Source organism: Pogoniulus pusillus, chromosome 12 (assembly GCF_015220805.1).
Source record: "Pogoniulus pusillus isolate bPogPus1 chromosome 12, bPogPus1.pri, whole genome shotgun sequence".
Classification (NCBI taxonomy): domain Eukaryota; kingdom Metazoa; phylum Chordata; class Aves; order Piciformes; family Lybiidae; genus Pogoniulus; species Pogoniulus pusillus.
In genome coordinates this window covers 11,156,438-11,180,693 of record NC_087275.1, presented here as the reverse complement: position 1 = coordinate 11,180,693, position 24,256 = coordinate 11,156,438, and the positions used below count along the sequence as shown (strand labels likewise).

At 38.8% G+C, this 24,256-nt stretch overlaps 1 protein-coding gene across 2 annotated transcripts in view; it reads right to left on the bottom strand.

The window, feature by feature from the left end:
* Positions 1–3,394: 3,394 nt before the first annotated feature.
* Positions 3,395–24,256, bottom strand: part of CXADR (CXADR Ig-like cell adhesion molecule) — a 39,533-nt gene continuing 18,671 nt past the window's right edge. The window contains exons 2-8 of one of the 2 annotated variants that reach the window (XM_064152332.1): positions 20,729–20,895; positions 19,871–20,075; positions 19,366–19,521; positions 17,555–17,677; positions 17,099–17,237; positions 16,533–16,719; positions 3,395–3,982 (exon numbers count right to left, since the gene is read on the bottom strand). In XM_064152332.1, coding sequence (XP_064008402.1) covers positions 3,941–3,982; positions 16,533–16,719; positions 17,099–17,237; positions 17,555–17,677; positions 19,366–19,521; positions 19,871–20,075; positions 20,729–20,895 — 1,019 coding nt within the window. In that variant the 3' untranslated portion in view covers positions 3,395–3,940. Of the gene's footprint in view, positions 3,983–12,363; positions 16,720–17,098; positions 17,238–17,554; positions 17,678–19,365; positions 19,522–19,870; positions 20,076–20,728; positions 20,896–24,256 lie in introns of those variants that run through there. The other variant, XM_064152331.1, reaches the window with a different exon arrangement.

Sequence of the window (24,256 nt, the reverse complement as noted above, 5' to 3'; positions counted from 1 at the left end):
TTCATTTTATGTAAATACTTAATTATATAAATTCAGGCACAATTACAGCTGTAGCAATGTTAAGATTGTCTTGCAGTAGCACAGTTTCTCCCATTTCTGAGCCTGCTGCAAGTCCTGTTGCCTCTAGAGAAAAGTGTGAAGCTGAGTCAGCCTCTAGACAATGAGTAACTTCAGCTAGTGCACTGCCTGGCTTGCCCTAAACCCCAGGCAGCAGGCAAGACACCACTGATGCAGCACCAACCCATGTAACCAAACTCAGTAACAGCTTGCAACATGTATTTTCCAACGCCTACATCAAACTTAAAGGTCTATGTGACTGCAAGGCACGGTAATCATAAAGACGCTGCTGGTAAGCATGAAAATGGACAAGCACAGTGCTACTCTTCAGATGTCTGTAACTGTAATGGGTTTTGGATAAATTAAACGTAGGTGTTTTGAACTAAATGGACTAGAATGTATCATCTCAACTTAACAATTCCCATTTGATAGAACAACAACGATGGCAAAGCACTGCAAGTCAGTGTTATCTGTTCTACAGCAAAGATGCAGGCTACCAAGCACAGGGAACATTTCAGCATTGCCTGATTCCCCAGGTCCAGGTCAGTTAGCCTACATACAGAACATGAGACAAGGTATTTTGGGGCAAGAACAAGAATACAGTTATCAAACACACTTTTGCTTGAACTGGTAAGAAGTTAATGTATGTGAAATGTACTACTACTGCTCATTTCATGGTGTTGGCAGAAGAGACATGGTCTTTTCCTCCCACTGACTATGCCATGACCAAATTCCTCTATTAGATATAAAAGATTTATGCTGAAAACAAAGTAAAAATGCATGACATCTACAGTGATTCCTTAACAACCACCTGGACACAGTAACATGCACACAGGTACGATCTTCAGGTTTCACTGTTATCTTCCAAGCCTGGGAAAGGTGGCAGAACATAGACTGAGTCAGGCTCCATCTTCAGACTTTCTGTGCAGCGCCAGACAAGCTTTCAGACTTCTACCCTGTTCATGCCACAGCAGCAGAAAGTTAACACCAATTACTTGGTGACCACAGTGGGGTAGACCTTGGACTAAACACCAAACAGATAGTACCTTTCAGAAGATTGAGTATTGATATCTGGACACCTGGTATGAACATGCAGATCAGCCAAGTAACTTACAAAACAGATGAGAAAATATCTGTGCAATTACTAGATTCTTGAAGAAAAACTAAATACAGATTTCTTTGCAAAATGAACACATATTTCCCTTCAGTGGCAGCATTTGTTAACAAGGCCAAGTGCAGGGTTCTGCACTTTGGCTACAACAACCCCAAGCAGCGCTACAGGCTGGGGACAGAGTGGATGGAGAGCAGCCAGGCAGAAAGGAGCCTGGGGGTACTGGTAGATAGTAGCTGAACAAGAGCCAGCAGTGTGCCCAGGTAGCCAGGAGAGCCAATGGCATCCTGGCCTGTATCAGGAACAGTGTGGCCAGCAGGACAAGGGAGGTTATTCTTCCCCTGTACTCAACACTGGTCAGGCCACACCTTGAGTACTGTGTCCAGTTCTGGGCCCCTCAATTCAAGAGAGATGTGGAGATACTGGAATGTGTCCAGAGGAGGGCAACAAAGCTGGTGAGGGGCCTGGAATGTGGCCTGGCCCTGTGAGGAGAGGCTGAGGGAGCTGGGGTTGTTTAGCCTGGAGAAGATAAGGCTCAGAGGGGACCTCATTGCTGTCTACAACTACCTGAAGGGAGGCTGTAACCAGGTGGGGGTCAGTATCTTCTCCCAGGCACCCAGCAACAGAACAAGGGGACACAGTCTCAAGTTGTGCCAGGGGGATATAGAGGCTGGATGTTAGGAAGAAGTTCTTGCCAGAGAGAGTGATTTGCCATTGGAATGGGCTGCCCAGGGAGGTGGTGGAGTCACTGTCCCTGGAGGTGTTCAAGAAAAGCCTGGATGGGGCACTTAGTGCCATGGTCTAGTTGATTGGACAGGGCTGGGTGAAAGATTGGATGGGATAATCTTGTAGGTCTCATCCAACCTGGTTGATTCTATGATTCTATAATATTTCTTTATTTAATCCACAGACACATGAAAAGTTAATTTAGATAGAAACTGAAGTACAAAATTTGTTTCACTCATTGCTTCAAGAACAGCCTTCGGTGCATCAAGATTTGCAGCTTTTTCTGCAAAAAAACCAAGAGTTCTTTTACAAAATTCATTATTTAAACAGAACTATAAGCTTGCATAGTAACTTCTCCCTAATACACCAGGAATTAGGCACTTAGATAATGATGATCACAAGGGAATTAAATAGGCAGTTCTTAATCTTACATAGAGCTCCAGTGTGGGCAGCCTACAGATGATACAGGCAGTTACCACTTCTTGACCAGACAAGTTTCATGCTCGTCTCAATGGAATTTTACCCTGATTAATTAGTTGCAAGATCCACTCACAGACAAGTTTAGACTGCACAGTCTATGGAGAGAAGGAGGAATGTAATGTTTTGGCATAAAAACAAGTTCTTAAAGGCAAGGTATCTATTCTGTAATTGTAACATTGAACTTTAAATTAGATTGGGACTTTTTTTTTAATTGGCTACTTCAGCCTACATTTAGAAACCTTCCTTGCTGTGATTTTTATCAGTGAGAAATTATTTTCTTAGATGATTTCACTTTTGTGGTTGGTTGTTTTTTTTTCACCTGGAGTTACAAAACCAATTACAGGTAACTTCTGGTGAGAAGCATCTGAGTTTCTTCTAGAATTAGCTGTGCTCCTCTCTAAAACAGAAGCAAAAGTAATTTAATAAGCAATGTTTTTTTTATTCAGCATTATAACCACCAGTTTCCCCAGTGGATTATATGGTTGCTTTCAGACCACAGCATAATAGGTATCACTGGATTAGTGTTTAAGTTCACATCTACATGCTTACAACAGAAAAACAACCCAGCACAGGGGTATGTATCCATTATTTCTCAAGAGCACAGAATTATGTTGTTGATCAAAGGCAAGTTTAAGTTTGCATGTGCTGGCTGTTACTGCCTAAATGCTGCAGTGTCCTTCACTGTGCTCTGATTTACATGAACTTTGACAGATAAGTTATCAGAAAAGCCTTAGTGATAGTAGAGCATCAGACTCAAAAATTAACTACTAAGTTCACATTCACTGGGATCAGGCTACGGTGGTCTCACCCTTAGATGGTTAGGTTTTCATTATGAAATCAGTACCTGAAGTCTCCACACCACAGGAGACAACCAGACCTCTGTAACTATCCTGGTTTAAAGAGTGTACTGCTCTTCCCTCTGATCTCCTGCAGGGTAAACTGGGTAGCAGAAAGAATGAGGCAGCGCAGAGACATGAATTGCCACAACATTTACATTAACAGACTATGCTGAAGCATGTGTTAACTGTAACTTTCAAGTACATTTTATTGTTATAAAATATATATAATCTTAAAATACAGTGCATTTCACACACAGGTTTTAAGACTTCATTGGTATTGCTACAGCACTCAATAGATTAAACACTTCTTATCAAATCAGACCAGAAAGCTAAGAAGAAAACCCAAACCTACTCTATTTCAGATTACAATCTCGTTCAACATCCCACTGCTTAAGGCTACATATTTCTGCTACCTGAGTTGATTTTGTTAACTTCAGAACCTTTTGGATCTCTGTGGTGAAGGGGCAGAGAGAAGTGATTGTGCACACTTTTCAAAACACAGAAGCAGCAAAAAAAAAAAAATCTTGGTAGTCACTTTGCAAACTTCACATTAAATAGATGTAAAAGAAAATATTTGGTACTTACAAAACTGAACACAGCCTACTTAAGAATCTTGAATCTAAAGTGAGATCAAGTAAAAAAAAAAACCCAGCACTTCATTTCATAATGAACTTGAGTTTCACCACACTTCAAAGTCATGCAAAAAATGATTCCTGTTTCTTCACGTTTATACCACTGTTATGTCACCAATCTCGTGCACGATGTCATACTACAAAAAGAAAGAATATCATTAATCTATATTAACAGAAGTCTAGGTACTGCAATATATAGTAATTAAATGCACGATTCCAATCATCACCCACGGTCATTCAGATTAGAATTCATATCAGTGTCCTGCAGAAAAGCAGTGCGCTTCATTAATCAGTAGCCATTAAATGACTGCGAGTTTAACTTCGACATCAAATTTTCAGTATCTTCCTTTAGGTTATTTGAAAATGCTTGCAGATTTCGCAGCACAAACTCACTGCCATACATTTTTAAATGTATCTGTCAAAGTCTGCCTAGGTGCCATTCTCCTCAGTTTCCTACCAGGAACAAGAATTATCAAAGAACCATATCTTTTCTTTAAGAATCCAGTGTCTCATTCCAGTTTACCGGCCTGGTATTCCATCACTTCTAGTTCCTGAAGTGTCTTTGTTGACTTGTCCTGATGATACACTTTTATGCAAAGACTAAAATTATTAGTTCTAGTTAGTTTGTTATCTGCTCTGTATCATTTTACCTAATATTCCAAGTCTGATACTGTGAGAAAAATAACTAAGCATTTTTGCTACCACTCCACGCTGCCTTTTCCATATGCTGTCTGTGCTCAAACACTGCTGGCAGTCACTAACATTAATTTTGCAAACATGATACTCTAACAAAAACCAACTTCCTAGTTAATAATCCACAAATGTGTAATGGATATACTGGAAACATTTCATTTTCTTACTTCACCATTTCAGCTTATTACAGGCTTTTGTATTATTACACCAGTCCTCACAGACTATTAAATGTGCCTCAATGCCTTAAGAGCTTCTCCGTAAGAGCAGTAATTAAAAAAACTGACTCAGGCTACCTCTGTAACATCTCACCTCCTTGCAAACTGTCACCCTGCAATTAGAGTTACACATCCAATAAAATCTGTCAGTTGCATATCACAGTAAAAATAATGGAGTACACTTACAAAACCTTGCTTGGAAGCTTAAGTCAAATCAGTACCGAGCACTCCTTGTCATTAAATCATCGCATTTGCCTTCTATTTAAAGCTGTTCAAGGCAAGGTTGGACGTGGCACTTGGTGCCATGGTCTAGCCTTGAGCTCTGTGGTAAAGGGTTGGACTTGATGATCTGTGAGGTCTCTTCCAACCGTGATAATACTGTGATACTGTGATACTGTTATCTAGCATGAGAATTTGGTTTACAAATTAATTCTGGCTATTATTTATATATCAATTCTTCTAAGGGAAATTAAGAGGCGTATTAATTGCAACTGAATGCTGAGAAGTGGTCCTTCTGTCTGTATTCCTGTCTTTGCCCCACAGCTAACACAATGCTTCTATTTCCATCCTTCTAATGGATTTTAAGAGGCATATTAATTACAACTGAATGCTGAGGTAAGAAGTGTTCTTTCTATCTGTATTCCTGTCTTTGCCCCACAGCTAACACAACGCTTCCATTTCCCACCTTCAGCACCAATAACTCTCAAACAAATAACTATTTAATAATTATTAAACACAGACTTTCTAAGTGAAGATTAAGCTGCTCCCCACAGTTCATCCTGGCCCACTCTACTGCAAAAGCCTAAAGAAACAGAGCTCTTAAAAGCCAAAACATTTACAAATTTAGCTTCTCAGAAATAAAGCAGGCATGCAAGCAGGAACTCACGTACCAACAGCTCCCACCAAGCACGTCCTCCCTGCTCTCTTTCACGAATAACTCAAGACACAATTAACATTCCCTGCTTATGAAGAAAAGATCTGCTAAATAACACACAGAGATGATCTGGGAATGGGGTGAGAGCTTTGGCTGCCCAGCCATTTGTAAAAGCAGAAGTATTTTAAAACTCAGCTAAAACTGAGCTAAAAGAGCAAAGAGGAACAAATATAAATGTGATCTGTTCTCCTTTGCATGCACTGTCCTGATACTTTCAGTCTTGATTTTCTTCTTTCCTTCACATCTAAGTAAATGCCCACCAAAGGAAAAAAAAACAAGAAAATACAGTCTGGCAAGTGAACTGTAGCATGCAGCTAGAAGTTATTCATGCAGCCATGGTAAAGAGAAAAAAAAATCACCAGTGTTGCAACTTACAAACAAGATGTAGTAACTCTTCTGGGTCTTGCAAAGGAAAACATCATTTACTGAGAAACTGCTGTCTGCCCAGGTACTTGCAATCATAACCTATTATGTTTCAGCTGGAAAAACAGAGGGCAGTATAAAATACAATATATGGTGTATTTAGTCTAAAGTGCCTCATGCCTAAAACAGAGTGAAACTGGTTAGGAACAAAAACTGTAAGAGATCAGTAAAAGGAATGAGCCTTCACAAAAGCATGTTCAATAGCAACATCGTACACTCAGAAAAGAGAAAAACTGCCTCCAAATTCATTCTCCTTGAGCAGGAAAAAACTCACTAACTGGAAATAAGTAGGTGGCATATAGTAGAAAGAGGAAAAGTCAGCCACCACCATAAGCTGGAAACAAAGCTGTATAAAAAGGCAAACACAGTGTGCTGCTGAGTGGGCCAATGCGACACGAAGGAGGTTTATGTCTGTCTTCATGTTTATCTCAGCCTAGCAGCATTAAGTACATACGGCTAGATACCTTTAATGGCAGTTAACAGCGAAGTGAAAGTACTCTACACACGCCAATTTTGTAATTCCAAACTAAACAGGATGAACTACCTTACCCCACAAATGCCTTCTATCACACCACTAGTAAGTGAGTAGCAGGGGAAAGGGTGGTGAGGGAGCATCAAGTGGCCCAGCTGAGTACTCTGTCTTACATGCTACTGAGTGGAAGGAGAGAGACATTATCTGCATTCAAACTGACATTTCTGAAAATGCCTCAAGAGAAAATGCATTGCAAGACCCTCAAGAAGCTGCCTAATGAGATCTGCCTTACTATTATTTCTACTATAACTTGAACTGCCCAGGTAGTGCTTGAAGTACTGCAAGGATGACTATTGTAGGATGGAATTACAGCAACAATACATGACATGGCAGAGACACAACCACAGCTGTTCTGACAAAGATAACTATCTTTAAATAAATGTACCTGAGTATTTTCTGAGATTATGAAAGAGGTGAAAATAAGCTCTATATGGGCAGAATGGAAAGACCCAGCAAGGATGGCTTTAAAAAAAGACAATGATAGAAAACTCTAGTGCTGAAAGTCCCTGAAGTCCACAGAACTATTTCCATTCCCACAGATGTGGAAGCTGAGAGATAAGATGTTAACACTAAAAAAAGAAAAACACAAACCCTCACAACTCATGACAGAACCAGGATGTCAACCCTTACCCTCCACTTCATCAGACTCCCTTGCCCAGGGATTATTTTGTTAGTTATTACTGCAGATGAGTGAGCTTCTGTTACCCACATCAAACATTAAGGAAGCCCTAATCTTCCTTGCACGTACAGCAGCTTTTTGGCCACCGAACTGTAAAGCCAGCAGCAAGCTAACTAGTTAATGCAGTTGGCACAGACAAAGGATGTTGTCATAAAATTCACATATGGAATATAATGCCCCAATTTTCACTGTCAGTTGGATATCCCACTGAAAGCGCTGATGAAAATCCTAGCTTGCCCAGGTAACAGCAGGGGCACAGACATGTTGCTAATACAGGCAACAAAAAGGACTGTTCAGCATCAAGGCTCCAACACGCCTCCCACCTAGGAATAAAAGATTTTTGTAGGCTGTCTGGGATTTCTGCCTGCCCTCATAGTTCATGCACTATCTAAAAAATCAGTTTGATATACAGGCATCATATTTAAATAATACATCTAAAATACTTCTAGTATCAACACAGTGCTGACTTTAAAAACATTGTATTTAGAACTTTGATGCCTTTCAAACATGCAAGTCTTACCATGATCAAAACTTCATGTTATCTGTACAATAACCTATTTTCACTGTCCCATTCTAAAAGAAAACCAAGATACAACTATGATGTGTCACAGCATCACAGGATGTTATCCTGTGTCTGAGGAAGTTGTGTTTTTGAGTTGGTTTTTTCCCTGAATGAGCTGCAAATGAAGAAACATCATTGGTGACCTTAACTTCAATCTGAAAAGAGCAGACATTTCAACTCTTAAGCTCTGACTCATGCTAGCCAATCTGGCTGTGGTTACACTTTTAGCTAGTAGAAGGGATGGAGATGCACTTCCAGCCCAAAAAATAATGCATGTAAAGGTAATGTAAACATAATGCTTCTCACTATAACTGTTAAAACTTGTCAAAAACTAGATTCATACCTCAGCTGTTCCTTTCCTTTAATAATCTCTGTAGTTCACAGCTTTTTGTCAGTTCATACAGAAAAATGTCAAAACTGATGCAGACTACAATAACCATTTCCTTACCTAAATTATTTTCCTAATTAAGCATTAAGGAAATAACTGTTGGAAAATGTAACATTTTTTAGCAAGTCGTTGCAACGTGTTGCAGAGCCACAGGGTCATATTTAGCAGCAGGAAGGGATGCCCAAGTGTCAGCTGTGAGAGGGCAGACACCCAAACACGAAATTCATTCCTTCCTCTTAATACAAAGCACTCGCATTTAGCCGTAAGTGGGATGGCAACAGTAAGGGAGACCACAGCATCTTTTTGAAGTTCTGTTTGAAACTTAGAGAGTTTTCTCATCTTAAATAGGGATTAAATTAAACAGGTTACCTAAAGAGGTCACCCAAGCCATAGCAAGCTTGAGAGAGAAGAAAAGACACTGTGATTGCTAAGCAATTTTACACCGAAATTACAGAACTCAAGGATGAAATCAGGGCAAGACCAAACAGTCCTTTAAAGCTGTGTCCTTCTAGTAGCTGACAGTTTTCTTGTGTACCAACAAGAAACAGAGAACAAAGTCATGGCAAGTCTTATTTTTTATTTTACAGCCCTTACAGCTGGGATGAACAGCTTCCAGTCTTGACAGTTACAAGATTGGAAGTGACGTGGAAGGGCATTTTGTTTATCCGGATAAAAGTTTCGGTGCTAGCAGCCACAACATAAGCTTTTTGACATCTTCCACAAACCACCAGCTGTGCCTTAGAGTTGTCATCATCTTCATCAGTCACAAGTAATTCAGTATCGTCGTTCTACCACTAGTTGTCACCATTTCTGGTCTACGGGTATTGGTGTCCCTCTCACCTGAGCTATGCTACGAGTAAATGGAAATCTTAAGTAATAATTTTGTCTTATCTCCTGCAGTTAACGAAGGCACAGCAGAAGTGTTTTCACTTTCAGCAAGCATTTGCTTAAGAAACATTATCCTTTTAGATGACCAGCAAGGTGGTGTGAGATGATGGCTGCAGATATCTCTTAAACACTGAGAAAGGACACTCTGCTGCACATTACTGTGAAATGTAACTACTCTTTCACAAGTACAATATTACCTAGTTACTCAAAACAAGAAGAATCAGATTCCTGTACAGAATAAAAGTTTCACTTACAAATGATATGAGGTCAAATCATAAATATGAAAAGGTGCTACCTCATTTGTACAGCAGTATCTGGCCACAAGGAAAAAAATATCCTTTCTTTCTTGGTTTTAACAAACATCATTTTCAAAATCTGCATATTTGAAAGCTATTGTACTGAAGACACTAAATTAGCTGTTATAGCCATTTAATGTCTGATTTATTATTCCTTAATATCACATCCTGGACAACTTGCTATATATAATCTGAGTAACCACTGCACTGTTTGTGGCTAGAGCACCAAAATGCTGTGCTGTCACAGTTTGCCCCTGTCTGAGGTGTTCAAGAGACTCTAGTCTGCAGTTTCTTCTGGTTTTCTGTACAATAGTGTTAATAATCATAGAATCCAAACCATCACATGCAGAAATTCTGCATGGTAGACAAGGGCACTGCTCTGCAATTTGAGTAATGAAGATATCCTGGCTATATAAGCAACTCTAAATGCTGCAGACTGTCTGGAAATCCCTAAATCTGATACTGCTAGAACCCAGAATAGGGATAGGCTTCAAGAGGGTGGACAGTTCATTTGTGCCTCCAGAATTTACATCCCTTCTACAAAACTCTCCATAAGCTCATCAGACTTGCTGCTTTTCTCTCTCTGTGTTGCAATTAGGAAAAATACTCCTAGAGTCCAATACCCTTCAGTTACAGCACTCAACTTGTGTCCTGCCGACAGTTCACACAACCACAGCTTCCAGTCCCAAGAAGTGGGACAACTGTCATTGCATCACACAGCTTTCTGCACTTCCCAGTGGACATAGTGCCTCCAGAGATTTTTTTTTCCCCAAAGAAAAAATCAGATTATTGAAGGTAAAATGATGTGCTTTCAGATGTTAACGTCTCTTCTAATATTGCCATGTTTTAAAACTGTTACATAATCAAGTTGTGTAACCAACACACTCAACTTCTTCATAAAGCCACTTGCCTCCAGAAATCCTGGCATCATACAAGGATCCTGCATGAGTTGCACAACTTTCTTTACGTTTCCTAAATAATATGACAGAATTTTCCTTCATCTGCTCTCTTTTAGAGAGCATTGGCCAAATGATAGTTCAAGGATTGTACTAATGCACTAAATAGGACCCAGCTAGCAGCTGCTGCCCCTAAATGCTGTTAACTTTGCATATTCAAAGCAACCTGACCAATATTGAGCAGCTGAACTGTTCAAAAGCCAACTTACTAGAATGACATTAACACTGACTTAGAAGAGTATGAAAAAAATATATAGATTCTTAAAGGATCTCTATTTTCAGAAACTTGACTTTGAATGGAAGTCAGAAGCAGGGACACTGCAGGCCTGCAGACAATGCAGACAACCCTCCAGGCCATTTTTCTGAAAGAGTGCTTATTTTATACAATTAAAGGTTCATACTCTTCTTCTGATAGCTGAGCTGTACCACTCTGCAAAAAGCCTAAAGCAAGTTAAAAAGGCAACAGAATCATCATAACTCAAGTACCCACATACAGAGATGAGAAGGTCTTCACATTCTGAGCAATCGCTTATATTCAGCCTACAAGTGAAAGTAATTTAGAATGATCTGAGACTCAGAAAAGCAGACAATGTTCATAGCTTTTTTTCACTCTATTCTTGCTCTTCCTCCTTTATCAGCTATTTTCTGCACAAGCTCTTTTGGCTTTGTTTTATGGATTTTAGACAGAAGAAAGCAAGGGGAAGCTGCAGTTGTTACTAGTTTTTAAACCAGCCTAACAATTAATTGCCTGTTGGTGCTATCACACAGATCAAAAGAACCCAAGGGTCCACACCTGAGGAAGCAAACGTGAAATAAATAAGCTCAAAAGTACACAATGAGAAAACAAAGCCCAACAAAAAAACCCAAACAAAATTCCCAAACAAAAATGCAACACCAACAAACGAGATAAATCTACTGAAGAGGCTTTATCCAAGGCAATGTCTAACTTGCAAACCATAAAGCTCCTGTAGAACTGCCACATGCTGAGTATCCTCTATTCTTTCACTCAGGGAAGTGCTAGCTGCTCTGCTGGAATTCCCAGAGACAAGGCTAAAGTACTCAGCCTGTCCAATTCACAATTGTCTCATTTCCAAATAAAAGACCAGGGATAGCTGAGATGGGAAAGTGCCATCTGTGACAAAATTCCCACCCTCAGGAAAGGAAGGAAGTCTTTATCTTAAGTCTTGACATTAAATGTATGTAGAAAGGTTTCTTTAGAGCTCTACAAATAGGGACAAAACTGAACCTTAGTTTTTATTATGTTCTCTTTCACATTTAAGCACAAAACTTAATTTTTATATAGAAACAATTCCTAGAGGTTTCTCCATTAGTCTCCATTTGTACTTGTGCACACATGTCAATCAAGTGTTTTTCTAATATATATACACACAAGTGACTAAAATAACTAGTATGGCATGGGTACACATTAACACAGGAAGATATGCATACATTATACTGATACATACAAGCTCAAACAAATGTAAGGTAATCAGGCCTCCAGTGATACAATATATGCTACTGATGGAAACAGACCATGCCTCAGTTCCTACAATTATGTGCTCAAGGTGATACTGGAGAAACTACATTAATCTGAGGAAGAATTATGAGGTCATAATCAGCTGGTTTGCAAGGCCAGGGGGTGGGGAGTCAACAGAAACGTGTGTTAACTGACAATATAAACCCAAGCCCTTTATCAATATGCTTTGAGTTCTGTAAGTCTTGCTTGAATTTTAGAAGAGCTCATCAGTTTCAGAAATTTTTGGTTCTACCTAAAGAGGAATGAACTTTAAAGGTTCAGAATAAGTGATCGAGATAATTCTCCTATGTTTTGAAACTCGATCACCACAACTGTGTATCTAAAATTGAAAACCACAAATAAGTGCAAGTTTTAAAATATCTAAAGTCTTACTTGCCTTAGAAATTAATGTGGGGGAAAAAAGCAATAAAGGAAATTATTAATGCCAGCACGTTATACACAGCCATATTTATTTGTTCACTTCCAATTACACAAAGAGAAAGCTGAAGCCATACACAAGTGCTGCTTTAAAATAAAGACAGACTACTGTTTTCTCCAACAGTTTTATTTCAAAAAGTACACAAGTCTGTCAAGGAACTACAGCATTTTTAAATTTTGGATTTTGTTTTTACAAATGCACTCACAATACTTGTATTTTAAAATACCATTACCCCAAAAGTGTGAATATAAAACTTCATACTGAAATTCATATCAATATTCAAGTCCATGCTTTGTGTGTGAGAAGTGTAACATAACATTGTAACATTTTGAATTCCAGGAAATATTATTGCTCTGATTTCAGTTGAGCTGTGCTTCAATGCTGAAGGACCAATACAACCAGAAGGTCCCATAAAGCACCTATCAAGTGTATAAAACAAGGTTTAAGTGACACAAATAGCATTACATCTTTAGACTGGAACAAACATCTGAAGTGATCCAGAATATACACCGTGAAGAACAAAAGCCTAACGTGGAGATCAGCAGCATACAATACTCAGCATTAAAGAAAAACTTGCAATTGAGAAGCCTTACTTGTACTATCAAGCAGGAGGCATATGTCTAATATGAATGTGTCTATCAGAGTTGTTAAGGATGTATGCATTGTACATTTCTTTCAAAAGTCACGTTTCACCCCTCCAACAAGGCATTTCTGTGTGCTACACAGATTTGGAAGAAGCAGTCACTTTTAGGTAAGGAAGTTTTGCACAAATATCTTTAAATATCCATTTCATAAAGTTTATGAAAATGCTTTGAATGTATGGACAAGTGTTACATACCCTCTACAGTATTACAAGTCTACCACTTTATTCACTTTATACCATGCTAAAACGGAGGGGTTTCTTTCTCTCTCTATATATATATTAGTCCTCAACAGGCAAGTTTACAGTCATGACATTAACTAGAGGTTTCTTGAGTTCCCTTAGGAGTATTTACATAATGGTACTAGACACACACACACATACACCCTTCCTTTTTTATATTTTTTTAAAGAGACATTAAAAATGCCACCTTCTAACTGGTATATCAGCTGCCATTACTTCCTAAAATAGTTCTGTTAGCAGTTACCTGTAAGATCGGACACCTCACATGTTTAACCAGTTCATCTCTTACACAGCTGTGCTAAACTACAGTAGCTGCTTTTGAGAATCATAATCCAGTGTAAGTGAACAATCTATTGACAAAAAGAATTTAAATTAGCAGTATTAATTTTTCATAGTAACGTTGTTTCCACTCAAAAAGGCATGTTGATTGCAACTTGAGATAAAATTTACCCCAAGCCAGAGGTTCTTTATTTCAGATAAGGACTATGTCAGATTCTATTTCTTTCATTTTCCATGCAATTACATGAATAGACAGACGCTGTCAAGGCAGCTAAGCCTAACAGCTAGGCTCTGAGGGCACATCGCACCACTCTTCTGCTCTGTCCATTTATTACTTTGTACGAGCTGACAGAGCATTAAGCATGTGTAAACTCTGCTCTGTATGCTCTAGTGAAATAGGTTTCCATTCTAGTGTGTCCAAGAGCTTACCCGACTAAGTACAGGGTCTCAGGCCAAACAAATTAAACAAAAGCAAACAAACAAAAACCAAAACCTACAGCTAATGTCACATACGTCCACAGATGGCTAAGAACCAAATTCAGTAGGTTTGTTGCCTGGTTGCTTAGGCTTATAGCTATCTCTCAGTCTGTGATTCAGTTTAGTTTTGCACTCAACTTGTAGTTATAACAACTATACCCTTTCAATTAAGGAAGGCCTTAGTTTCAAGGTAAACAATCACTGTAGGATTAAAATCTTGGAAGCCTCTTCTATCACAATAATTGGATGCAAGAAGAGGTCTCCTTATCTATTGTTCTTCATAAGCATGTTTGGCACAGGTAATAAACCAAATATTTAGCACACAAGTCAGTCGTGCATCTCATTAGTACAAACAGCTGGACTGTTTTCAGGAACACTTAGATCATAATCAGCAATTGAAGGATTAACTGACATCGTGAAATAGAAAAAGAGAGAGAGACACTGAAGTCACATCCAATAATAGGCATGAAGAGGTATTAATAGTACATAAGAATCAAGAAATCAGATCACAGTGTCATGTTTCAAGAACTGTACCATCATCTAAGCACCTGTTCAAACAGTAAGTTTAGGCACCAGAAATTTCATAAAAACTGAAGTTACAATCAGACAAAGTTTATTAAAAGGCACACAAGAAGATTAAAAAAGTCTCACCTCTAATCAGTTTACAATCTAAAAAAGTCCCAAATGTGTTAAAACCGTAGGTCTAGAATTCTTAAGAGCCATTCAAGTTTCTAAATTCAGTATGAAGGGTATGTTCTCTACATTGATAGTGCACCTAACTACAGATAGGAAAAACATCTAGTAGTAAGCCAAAGGATTTATCACAGATCTATAAGCAGCTACAAAAAAGCAGACACTAAACCTAGAAGTTTGGGAAAATGCTTCCTCTCACACTGTTGCTGCATACTAACATCTTTCAGCAGGTTATTCAGGTATTTCATTCATCAACATATGTCTTTAGATTTTTTAAAAATACCTTCAGGTTTATTATTTACAGCTAGACTAAGCTGAAGGGACTCCTCCACTCCTGCCCCCCAGCACAGGATGAAGACAGTAGAAAACAGGAAGAAAAATATCTACAAGGATTTAAAATGCATTAAGCTTTATATCCAGCTTCCACAGGTATATTAATGTTAGTCATCAGATGCTATTGGAAGTCCTTAAACCTGTGTGAAAGTAGGATAAGGAATTGTTCTGTTCCTCCTGTAATGCTTTAAGTTTACAAAACTGGGAAGAAGAGGTTTAGTCTTGAAATACAAGACTTACATCACCAGTTCTGGGTAACTATTTCCTCTCAGATTTTGGCTGCATGAAACTTTTGCTCTTAAAAGTAAATGTCTGGTCATAACGTTTAGGGCTGTTGAAGAAGCAAAATGAGATTTACACTCCTTGAAAATTCATACAGAAAGATATTAGCATCTTAAAACAAAGGTAAACTACAGCTAAAATGTAGACAGGAAAAGATGTTTCCACGATGATATTAGAGCAAGATGACAGATGTCAAAACCCAGTTACTTAAGAGCTTTAATTAAACCCCCATGGAGCTTCTTGGTAATTGGTTTGGAAAAAGCATTAAGAGCACTGCTTTTGAATCTAAACAGGCTTTGGAAAATACAAGGTGCAATTAACTCAAGACCTATATAAAGATATTGTCACAGTAAGAACGAATATGTTAAGTGTTAAACTATGGATTTTAAAGCTTAGACACCACTATGAGTGACCTGATAGGTTCTCCTGTATCAGGTAAGCATTATGTTAGCTGACATAACTAGAAGCATTCATTACAGAAAGTCACATTTCAAAGAGCTTGCAAAGTCTCCTGTCACATTTCCAATCACTGCAATTTTAAATTCAGAAGAGATTCATTAATTGAACCAATCAAATAATTGATAGCTCCAAATAACTGATAGCTTCTGAAGTAAGAGCTCAAGAAGTGCTCCAAACATATTAGCAGGTTAAAGAACTGCATAAATCCTTAGTTTGAACTGAATTCAAAGTCACACTCAGAATTTCAGCCCCCTGCTACTACATCAGACAATGGCCAAGTTCAAATGTTTGTGTAATTCCAAAGTTGATGATAAAGTTTCAGAAACTGAGAACTTTCATGGTTTACCTATGAAATGCTTTTTTTACTTCTCACTTGTTCCACTGCTATACACTCAGAACCACACATTAGCTGACAGTGTCTTTTCAGCAACCTACCTGAGGCCCAAATACCTTTAGTGTCCGATATTAATTTAGGAACTTCAATGCTTTTAGCCAACAGTTCAACTGTTATATAACAGCAGGTTTAAAATGAAAACAGAGAATTGGTGGCTTTTCAAACTAACTTGTTCATTTGCTTCAAGAAAAAACTGCATGCCATTATTTAAACGAGGGATGCAACACAGTAGTTCTCTCTAATACTTACAATGCACACATTAAAAACAGCATTTAAATTAATATTTTATACTATGGACCCATCTTTGCTTTGTGCTGGAATCATCACAGGAACAGCTCCCATTCTACTTAAATTAGGTGCAGCTACCTTTGAAGGTGCAAAGGTTGGGTTTTGACCAGGACGACTTTCAAAGTCTTCGCTTGGGACTTGGCTGTATGGAGTTTTGGTATATCCTTCCATATTTGAGGGAGACATTGAACCCAGAGAAGAGCGGTTGCTGCCTATGTAGCTGCGGGCTGTTGAACTGCGACTTTTTGGAGGTGGAACATCTTCTCTGAAATAGAGAAGCAAAACAACTGTAGAACAGAAGTTCAGTTGCTGATACTAAGTGCAGGTTTACAAAACAATTTTCCAGCTTGTTTCTGCCTGTTCTGACACAACATGTGTTACTTAGTGAGTTAAAAAACCCAACCAAACCAAACAACCCCAGCCAGCCCACAATTCAAGTACTCAGTGCCTTTAAAATGCTTACCGAAATTAGACAGACTACCTACATCATATCCAAAACAAAGTTCTCTGGCAAGTTTTTAGCATGTTAATAAGATTTCCAGATTACAACAATAATCTTGATTGTTAAGTATCTCATTTGCAGAAATACACATTTAAAAGTTAATCCTCAAATAATACTACTCAGAAACTAGATCTGTTGTTACCTGATATCATGATGTACTTCCTTCTCGTATTTCTTCTCTCTGTGTTTTTTACAGCAACAGAAGACAAGAAAAGCCAGTACAGAAAGACCCAGGAGAGTTCCTATAATAGCTCCAGCAATTACACCAGCTGTATTTATAGCTAGAATAGATAAATTTTGTTAAGTTACAAAATTGATATGACAAATTTGTTGTGTCTTAACATTAAAACCAGTGTGTTTCCACACAACCCAAGGTATAGCACATCAGTGAATCACAAAGGGCATGCCTTGATCACATGTATTTAAATCAAGAAGACTAACCACTTTCTGCATACATTTTGAGAAGTACAGACTTGAAGTGGCAGCCACCAGTTACACAAGGTTGGATTTTTAAACTGCTTAGCAGTATAGAGAAAAAAAACATTATATGGTTTTAATAAACAAACGACTATGTGAACATTATACAGCAAACACTTACGAGGGGTGACATTCAGCTCAACAGAACATTCATCTGTGCCAACTCTGTTTGAGGCAACACAATGGTATGTGCCGGAATAGTCTTTAGAGGCATTTTTCAAAACAAGTTCCCCTGTGTTCTTATCTATAAAACAGAAGGTAGAGGTTTACTATTTTCCAAAGTTTAACTCCATATTTAATACTACAGAATTAATACAGCACATAGATGAAATCATAACTCAAAAATGTCCTCTTAAACATCAAAAAGCTCCTAAAGTCTCTCATGCTGTAAAATATAATTATTTCTAAAAGTCTCTAAAATTTATTCCACAGCATTTCTTCACTTTAATACCAGGCTACAGAGTAACTGTTCAGTTAACTGAAAGGTACATATGCTTAAAATGTCCAGCTCTCCCTTCTTTATCTCTAAACCAATTCTACACAACCTGTTCAGATGCCTGCAGAATCCATGTTCAGCACAAGGATCTACCTACACACTGCACTCCAGTGGGTGACCAATTAAGTTTAGTTATGTTGACAGGGTAGAAGCCAATCAGTGAAAACAAAGATTATTTCCCCAGGGCTTACAAAGCCATTGGCAGCTACCTTTGTGAGACAATACTACACTTTTGGCTACTTCCTCATTCTTGTCCAACACTGCTACTGTCAACTGATTTTTTTTTTGTTACCATGAAACAAATTTGGGATGTGGAGAAAGAACAAGAATAATGAGAGAAGCTTAAGAACTCAATCAACAGAGAAGCACTAAAGACCAACTGTCAAAACAAGAATTGAGATATTGAACAGCAACACCATGAGATAAACTCAAAAAAGACAGTATGAAGTTCTTCGTATGTGGCTGACTTTCAGACATGTGTATTCTAATAAGATCATAGAATGTAAAGAAAAAGTTCATAGAAGTAATGTTTTTTTAATCTTGCTGAAGCAACATCTGCGTTTTCTCCAACATAAGTTAAAGGAGGATAGGAGACTCCTATGGAAGAGCCAAACAACTTGTCTCCCATAGCCACTTTGGCTATTTTTAGACACATGATTCCACAATCGGACTTCAAGTGCCTATATCTAAGTAGATTCCTACTCTACTTCATCTGGAAGGAAACCACGTCATCTCAATATTTAAGGCTTTCATAATTACAAAGAAGATTGAAAAAACTGGTATTGAGCAGTAGCATCAAAAAATTCCAGTGTAACTTTCATAAAACCAGAAATTAACCCAAATTAAGCTTCTACAATGAAGGACTCATCATAAAATTCCAACATTGCCACTACACTAATTTGGAATCCACCAGTCGAAATTCAGAATATATAAAACTTTCCTGTATGGCAGCTCTTCTAAGAGGAGCATAAGGCTTCTGTTATTCTTAGCAATTTTTCTTCTGAACATATGTACCCTTTTTAAACAAAAAGCTCTGTCACTTAACCATGAAGACCTCACTTGAATATTTTTACAAAATTCAGGGTTTTATCTCCACTTTCCTGAAGGCAGCTGTAACCACTAGCCTAGGCTCTGTTCTGTCTCTTTCCTACTGTCCACTTGAGCACCAAAGCACCCAACATCAGCAAACAAAAGAACACACTCAGCATGATTCTGCAGATTAATGGTAAGAATCTCAACTTTAAACTCAAAATACTTTCCAGTATGAATAAAAAAACAAAGGCCAGCTTGTTCCAAAGTCAGTTATTACCCAGTGAGAAAGTAATAAGTAACACTTACACTAGTAATGAGCATGTAACGCTCAGAAGTCAATAAATGCCAAAAAACATGAATGCAGTGTTTCTTAACTATTTTAGAGGAATAAAGTTTGATAGTACTTAGCATGGAAGTGGCAGGAAGTCCCTGTGTGCCAGACACTCTTCTCCAGTCATAAGACAGAAGTGCAGATCCTTCTTGTGATGAACATTTCAAGGTAATGTCTCTTCCAATCTCCTGTGATCCTTCAATGGAACATTTAGTTCTTGCTGGCTTCACTAATAAACAAAGTATAACTTAGTTAACAGCGGTCACAATCAAAATGCTTGCTAGCTGTTTGCTGGTAGATTGGTCCATTTTGTTCAAGATAAAGCTTGGACAAGAAATCAAGTCTATGTGTGGAAAAACTTTCTGAAACACAAGCCAGCTGTAGAATATTTTTTTTAATGCTGATTATTCCCTTCATCTCCCAGAACAGAATGATGTCCACCCCTCCCAAAGCCTCAATAATGGCTGCATCATCACAGATAAGTACAATTTTGCCCAACTAAATTTTCCATTTTAAATACCAAAGACAGGAATAAATACATTAAAAATGATACTGAAAATTCAAGAGCTTTATCTTACCAAGTACAGTCAACTTTATTTTTTGGCTTTGAACTCCAGGTGCCTTCTTCACTCTGCACTGGTATGTGCCAGTGTCTGCTGCCTTTAAATTCAGGATATCCAATGAACCATCACCAGATCTTGGATCGGACTTAGTAAATTGTATTCTCCCATTCAGAGCGGGATAATAATTATCATAAATCCTGTCTACATCATACATAATTATCTAGGAAAAAGAAACACAATTCACAAATACATTTAGCATATAAATGGCCAAAATATTTTGATATATCCAGATTTGTGACAGCTTCTTCCTACTGCTTTAAATAATCCACAAGCACAACACAGACAAATACCACAAACTTCAAGATATCACCATACTTTAATGAATATCACAACTGAACGTTTGTCCAAGTAGCAATATCAACATTGACTTCTACTTGAAACTTTTCTGAAATTGCTCTAATTTCATTCTGTAAAACCTGTCTACTGAAAAGGAATCACTGATAAGCTTCCAAAGAAAAGTGAAGAGTTAAAAATCAAATTACTTAAATATATTTGAAATTAAAACCTCATGAATCAGTTTTCAGTCAGGAAAATTGCAGGTAGATAAAATAATCAGTTTGTTTTCTGGAACTGAATCACATCTTGGAGATCTTCAGCAGGTAAGTTTATACTGAGAAATTTCTTGACATTTCATATTTCATCTGCTACTTGCACTTAAATTTTATTTGACTGCAATTGAAGTAATTCAAAATCATTTAAGACCACAAGCATCCCCACCTGACTAGCTGGAAGGTCAAAAAGCCAGTAACAAAGCTAGTCTACTGAGCACTCAAACAACTGAATTAACACTGTTCAAAAATAGCCTCTACTTACAATTTGTTCGTCCTTTTGATTATCTGCTGGTATCAACACCCACTCAATATCTAGAGAGCCTTGATCTTCATCTGAGATTTCAAAAGTACATGGCAACGTAACTTTCTCTCCTTGTGCTAGTTCAAATGATTTTTCACCTGAAGTTATAACTAGGCTTCTTGATACACCTGTAGAAAAACATTTTTATGTTTTAAAGACACCTCAACAGCAGTTTTCATTGTATATATTCTATTTTATTTTAGTATATGGTGAATTGCTATACTTACTTGTTTCCTGTATAGAAATAATGCCAGTGGTCAGATTTGGCAGTGCTTGAGAGATCCTATGCAGTCAGTATGTTACTGATACAACACAAAGTTGTATTCATTTGCGCGCCTACATACTCATTTGGAATTGTACCCAAGAGGCAGTTACCTCTTTCAAACCCACATGAAGCTAAACCAAACATTTTCAGCAGTAGGATTCTCATATTATTATCTCATCACCTTAACACTGCTCCCCGTCACAGACAGAAGCTTGGCTGGTCGCTAAAAGAATGACAGATGCTACTGCAGTGGGGGGAAAACAAAAGGACAGTTTGCAGTTGAGATAAAGGACAACTCACTATTCTACTGCAGGGATGTCAGACTGCCCAAAAATTGTGGGGAAAGGGTTGTGGGGGAAGAAGGGAAAGTTAAAAAAGATAAATACCAGATGGCTCGTACAGGTAGCTGGGTCACAAGAAGGCCACGGTGCAAGCCACGCACAAAACTGAAACTGGAAGAAACAAAGCACCCAAGGCAAGAGCCTTTCTGTATTATCAATTCTCAGTAGTAACTATAAACATCAGGCATTATCACTTCTAGCAGCAGACACCATCTGCAAGAATATGTCATTAACTCCAGAAAGAGCTCTTACTAGGAAGAGACTCTACTGAAACATAAAATCTCTGAACAAGAATTGATTGTGTTCTAGCTCAATCCAAGACACTTCCTCGCTGTAAAACGAAAGCACAGAATGGCAATGAAGTCCACCAAGACAAACAGAATTGCTGAAGTCCTAGATTAGATCACAGTAAGTTACTCTGCCTGGAGTTATAAGGGCTTTTCTACATATGAGGAGGAGACAAATGAATCCTTTCCCAAAAGTCTCAATGAGTTTAATTTGTTCACCCTTTTTGCTTGTCTCACTGTTCAAAACAGACTGTAATCCTTACCTGCATACCTGTAAGCTAAAACGCATTTACAAACAGAAAAAATCCTCAATTCAACCCAGGAAAAGAATATATGTAGTGACACAGACTTACTCAAAAGGCCTAACAAAAGATTCTCCCCATTTGCAACAAACACAGTTTGTCTCCTCCAGTACAGGGACTTATACACCATAGTCAGGAAGTGGAAAGTGCCCTTTGCGTGGCATGGAAACAAGTTTGGCAATTTTAAATCCACTGTTTTGTACACCTTGCTGGATGCTAAGCTCTCATTTTCACAGTCATTTTCTGTGTGTAGGCTGCTGACCACCACAGCTAGACAATCACACTAATGTTACCACAGCCACAAAAGAGGTGAGGCCGTAAGTGGCCAGTGTGAAGATGACAGATTCTTTTGGTGCATCTGTACAATTGTAGCCTCAGAGGAAATAAAAATTATAAACAATGCATTTACACTTCAACTTGCTGTCATGGGCTGAGCTGACTCTGCTGCTGCTATTCAATACCATGTTGCTGTCATGCCAGCTTTCAAACAAAAGTGCTGGCTGCAGCAAACTATCATGGGGGTTGAAGTTCAGATTGTAGCATGAAAGGCTTCCTGCTCAGGTTGCTGCTTTCTGGTTTTGGGGTGTTGGTCTTTTCTGCTGGGTGGGCTGTGGGTCAGGCTTGGGTGAGGTTGCTGGATTCTGTTACTGCTTCTGCTACTGCAGTTTGCAACACTTTTCTGGAAACAGGTTAAGGTAATTGTGTGTCATATCAGCTCTTTTTATCTCAAGTCAGAGGAGAGTTTTTTGTGCTGACTTTCCTCCTGTCTGTGTGGGGAGCAGAGGGATTGCAAGAGCAGACTGTGTTAACACAGGACAGCTCACTTCTGGAGACCAACATGGGGCTCGAAAGCAGCTGCCTTAACTGAGACAAAAAGGGTGAGATCACAAGAAGTGAGGTAACAAGAGGATACAATTAAAGCTCAAGGCTTGTTAACTGAGTTTTATAAATGTTGGGTCCTTTTTGGTTGTTGGTTGTTTTTATTTTTTCCCTGTGGTGTGTCTGTTATGTCAATGTATTTGCTTTCCAGGGGCATCTGTGGCAAATGCGCTCGGGTCCTGCATGTGCTCGCTGTAGTGATGAGTATCACCTTAGGGAAACAGCTTAGAGCTGTGCTTGTGCTCTACTGGTTACTGGCATGCCAGATTTTGTTCAGAGCAACATAGGACTCTCTCAAGAATACCACTGAGAGATCTGCCCTGAGGCTGGATAATTATGAGAGGCAGGGTATGGGCGAGTGCCTACAACAGTTGTCACCCCTGAACAAAATCCCAAGTCTGTTGCCAGCCTAGAAGTTCCTGAGAAATCACTACGATGTGTTGAGGCCTGACTCATGCCTATTGAGCCCTTCTCACCACTGTTCAGAGCACTCAGGGGCACAAGATCCCAGGGCCTATAGACAGACCAGCAAACATGGCAGCTATACCAAAGAACAAGCCTGTGCCAGCATCAGCTGCTCCTATACAGAGAGAACATATAAAGAAAGCAGTTTGTCTGGCAAAGGATGAGGATAAATCAAGGTCATCACAGGAACAAGAAAAAGAGCCAGCAGTGCTTGCTCGGTCTTTATCTCTGGCTTTGGAAGATGGCCAAGGACAAATGGTGGATGAAATGACTAGCATGCTCCAGCAATGCCAAAGAAATCTCTCTCCCTCTGCACAGGCCTGCATTTCAGATATGAAAGAACTGTCCCAAAAGATCAAGTCCTGTCCTGCTCCCCACTCCTGTGTTTCAGCCACTAGAGGATGCTTCTCTGTTCAAGGCAGAGAATCTGGGAAGTAGACACCACAGCACATCCTGTGGTTTGACTTACATGACCATGGGGAGGACACAAGGAAGTGGGACAGAAAACCCATTTCAGTCCTAGCTGCACGAGTATGTGAATTACAATTCTCCCCAGAAGAATGCTGCCTCAGCTTCCAGTGGAAAAATCACCCAAAAGGGAGCAGAAAAGGCGGTACTACTTCTGACCCTTCTGAAAGAACTCCCAAAGCATGTTCACAAGACATAAGTAATTCCAGTCAGAATTAGAGGGGCTGTGCCTCCAAACAGATGGAGAAGAGGGACAATTGGGTTTATAGGACTGTATGGAACCTATGGCTTTGCGAGTTGGACCCACGAGAATATAAATCTTTAGCAGATATAGGTGCACAGTGCACTCTGATGCCATCAAACTATGACAGGGGGATCCCAACACATGGATGTGTTGGAAGCAGAGCACTGAAAAGGCAAAACAGAGTTTACTTTTCACTTGGAGAGGTGGAAGAAGTCATTGCAATTGCCTGCCGCAGGGT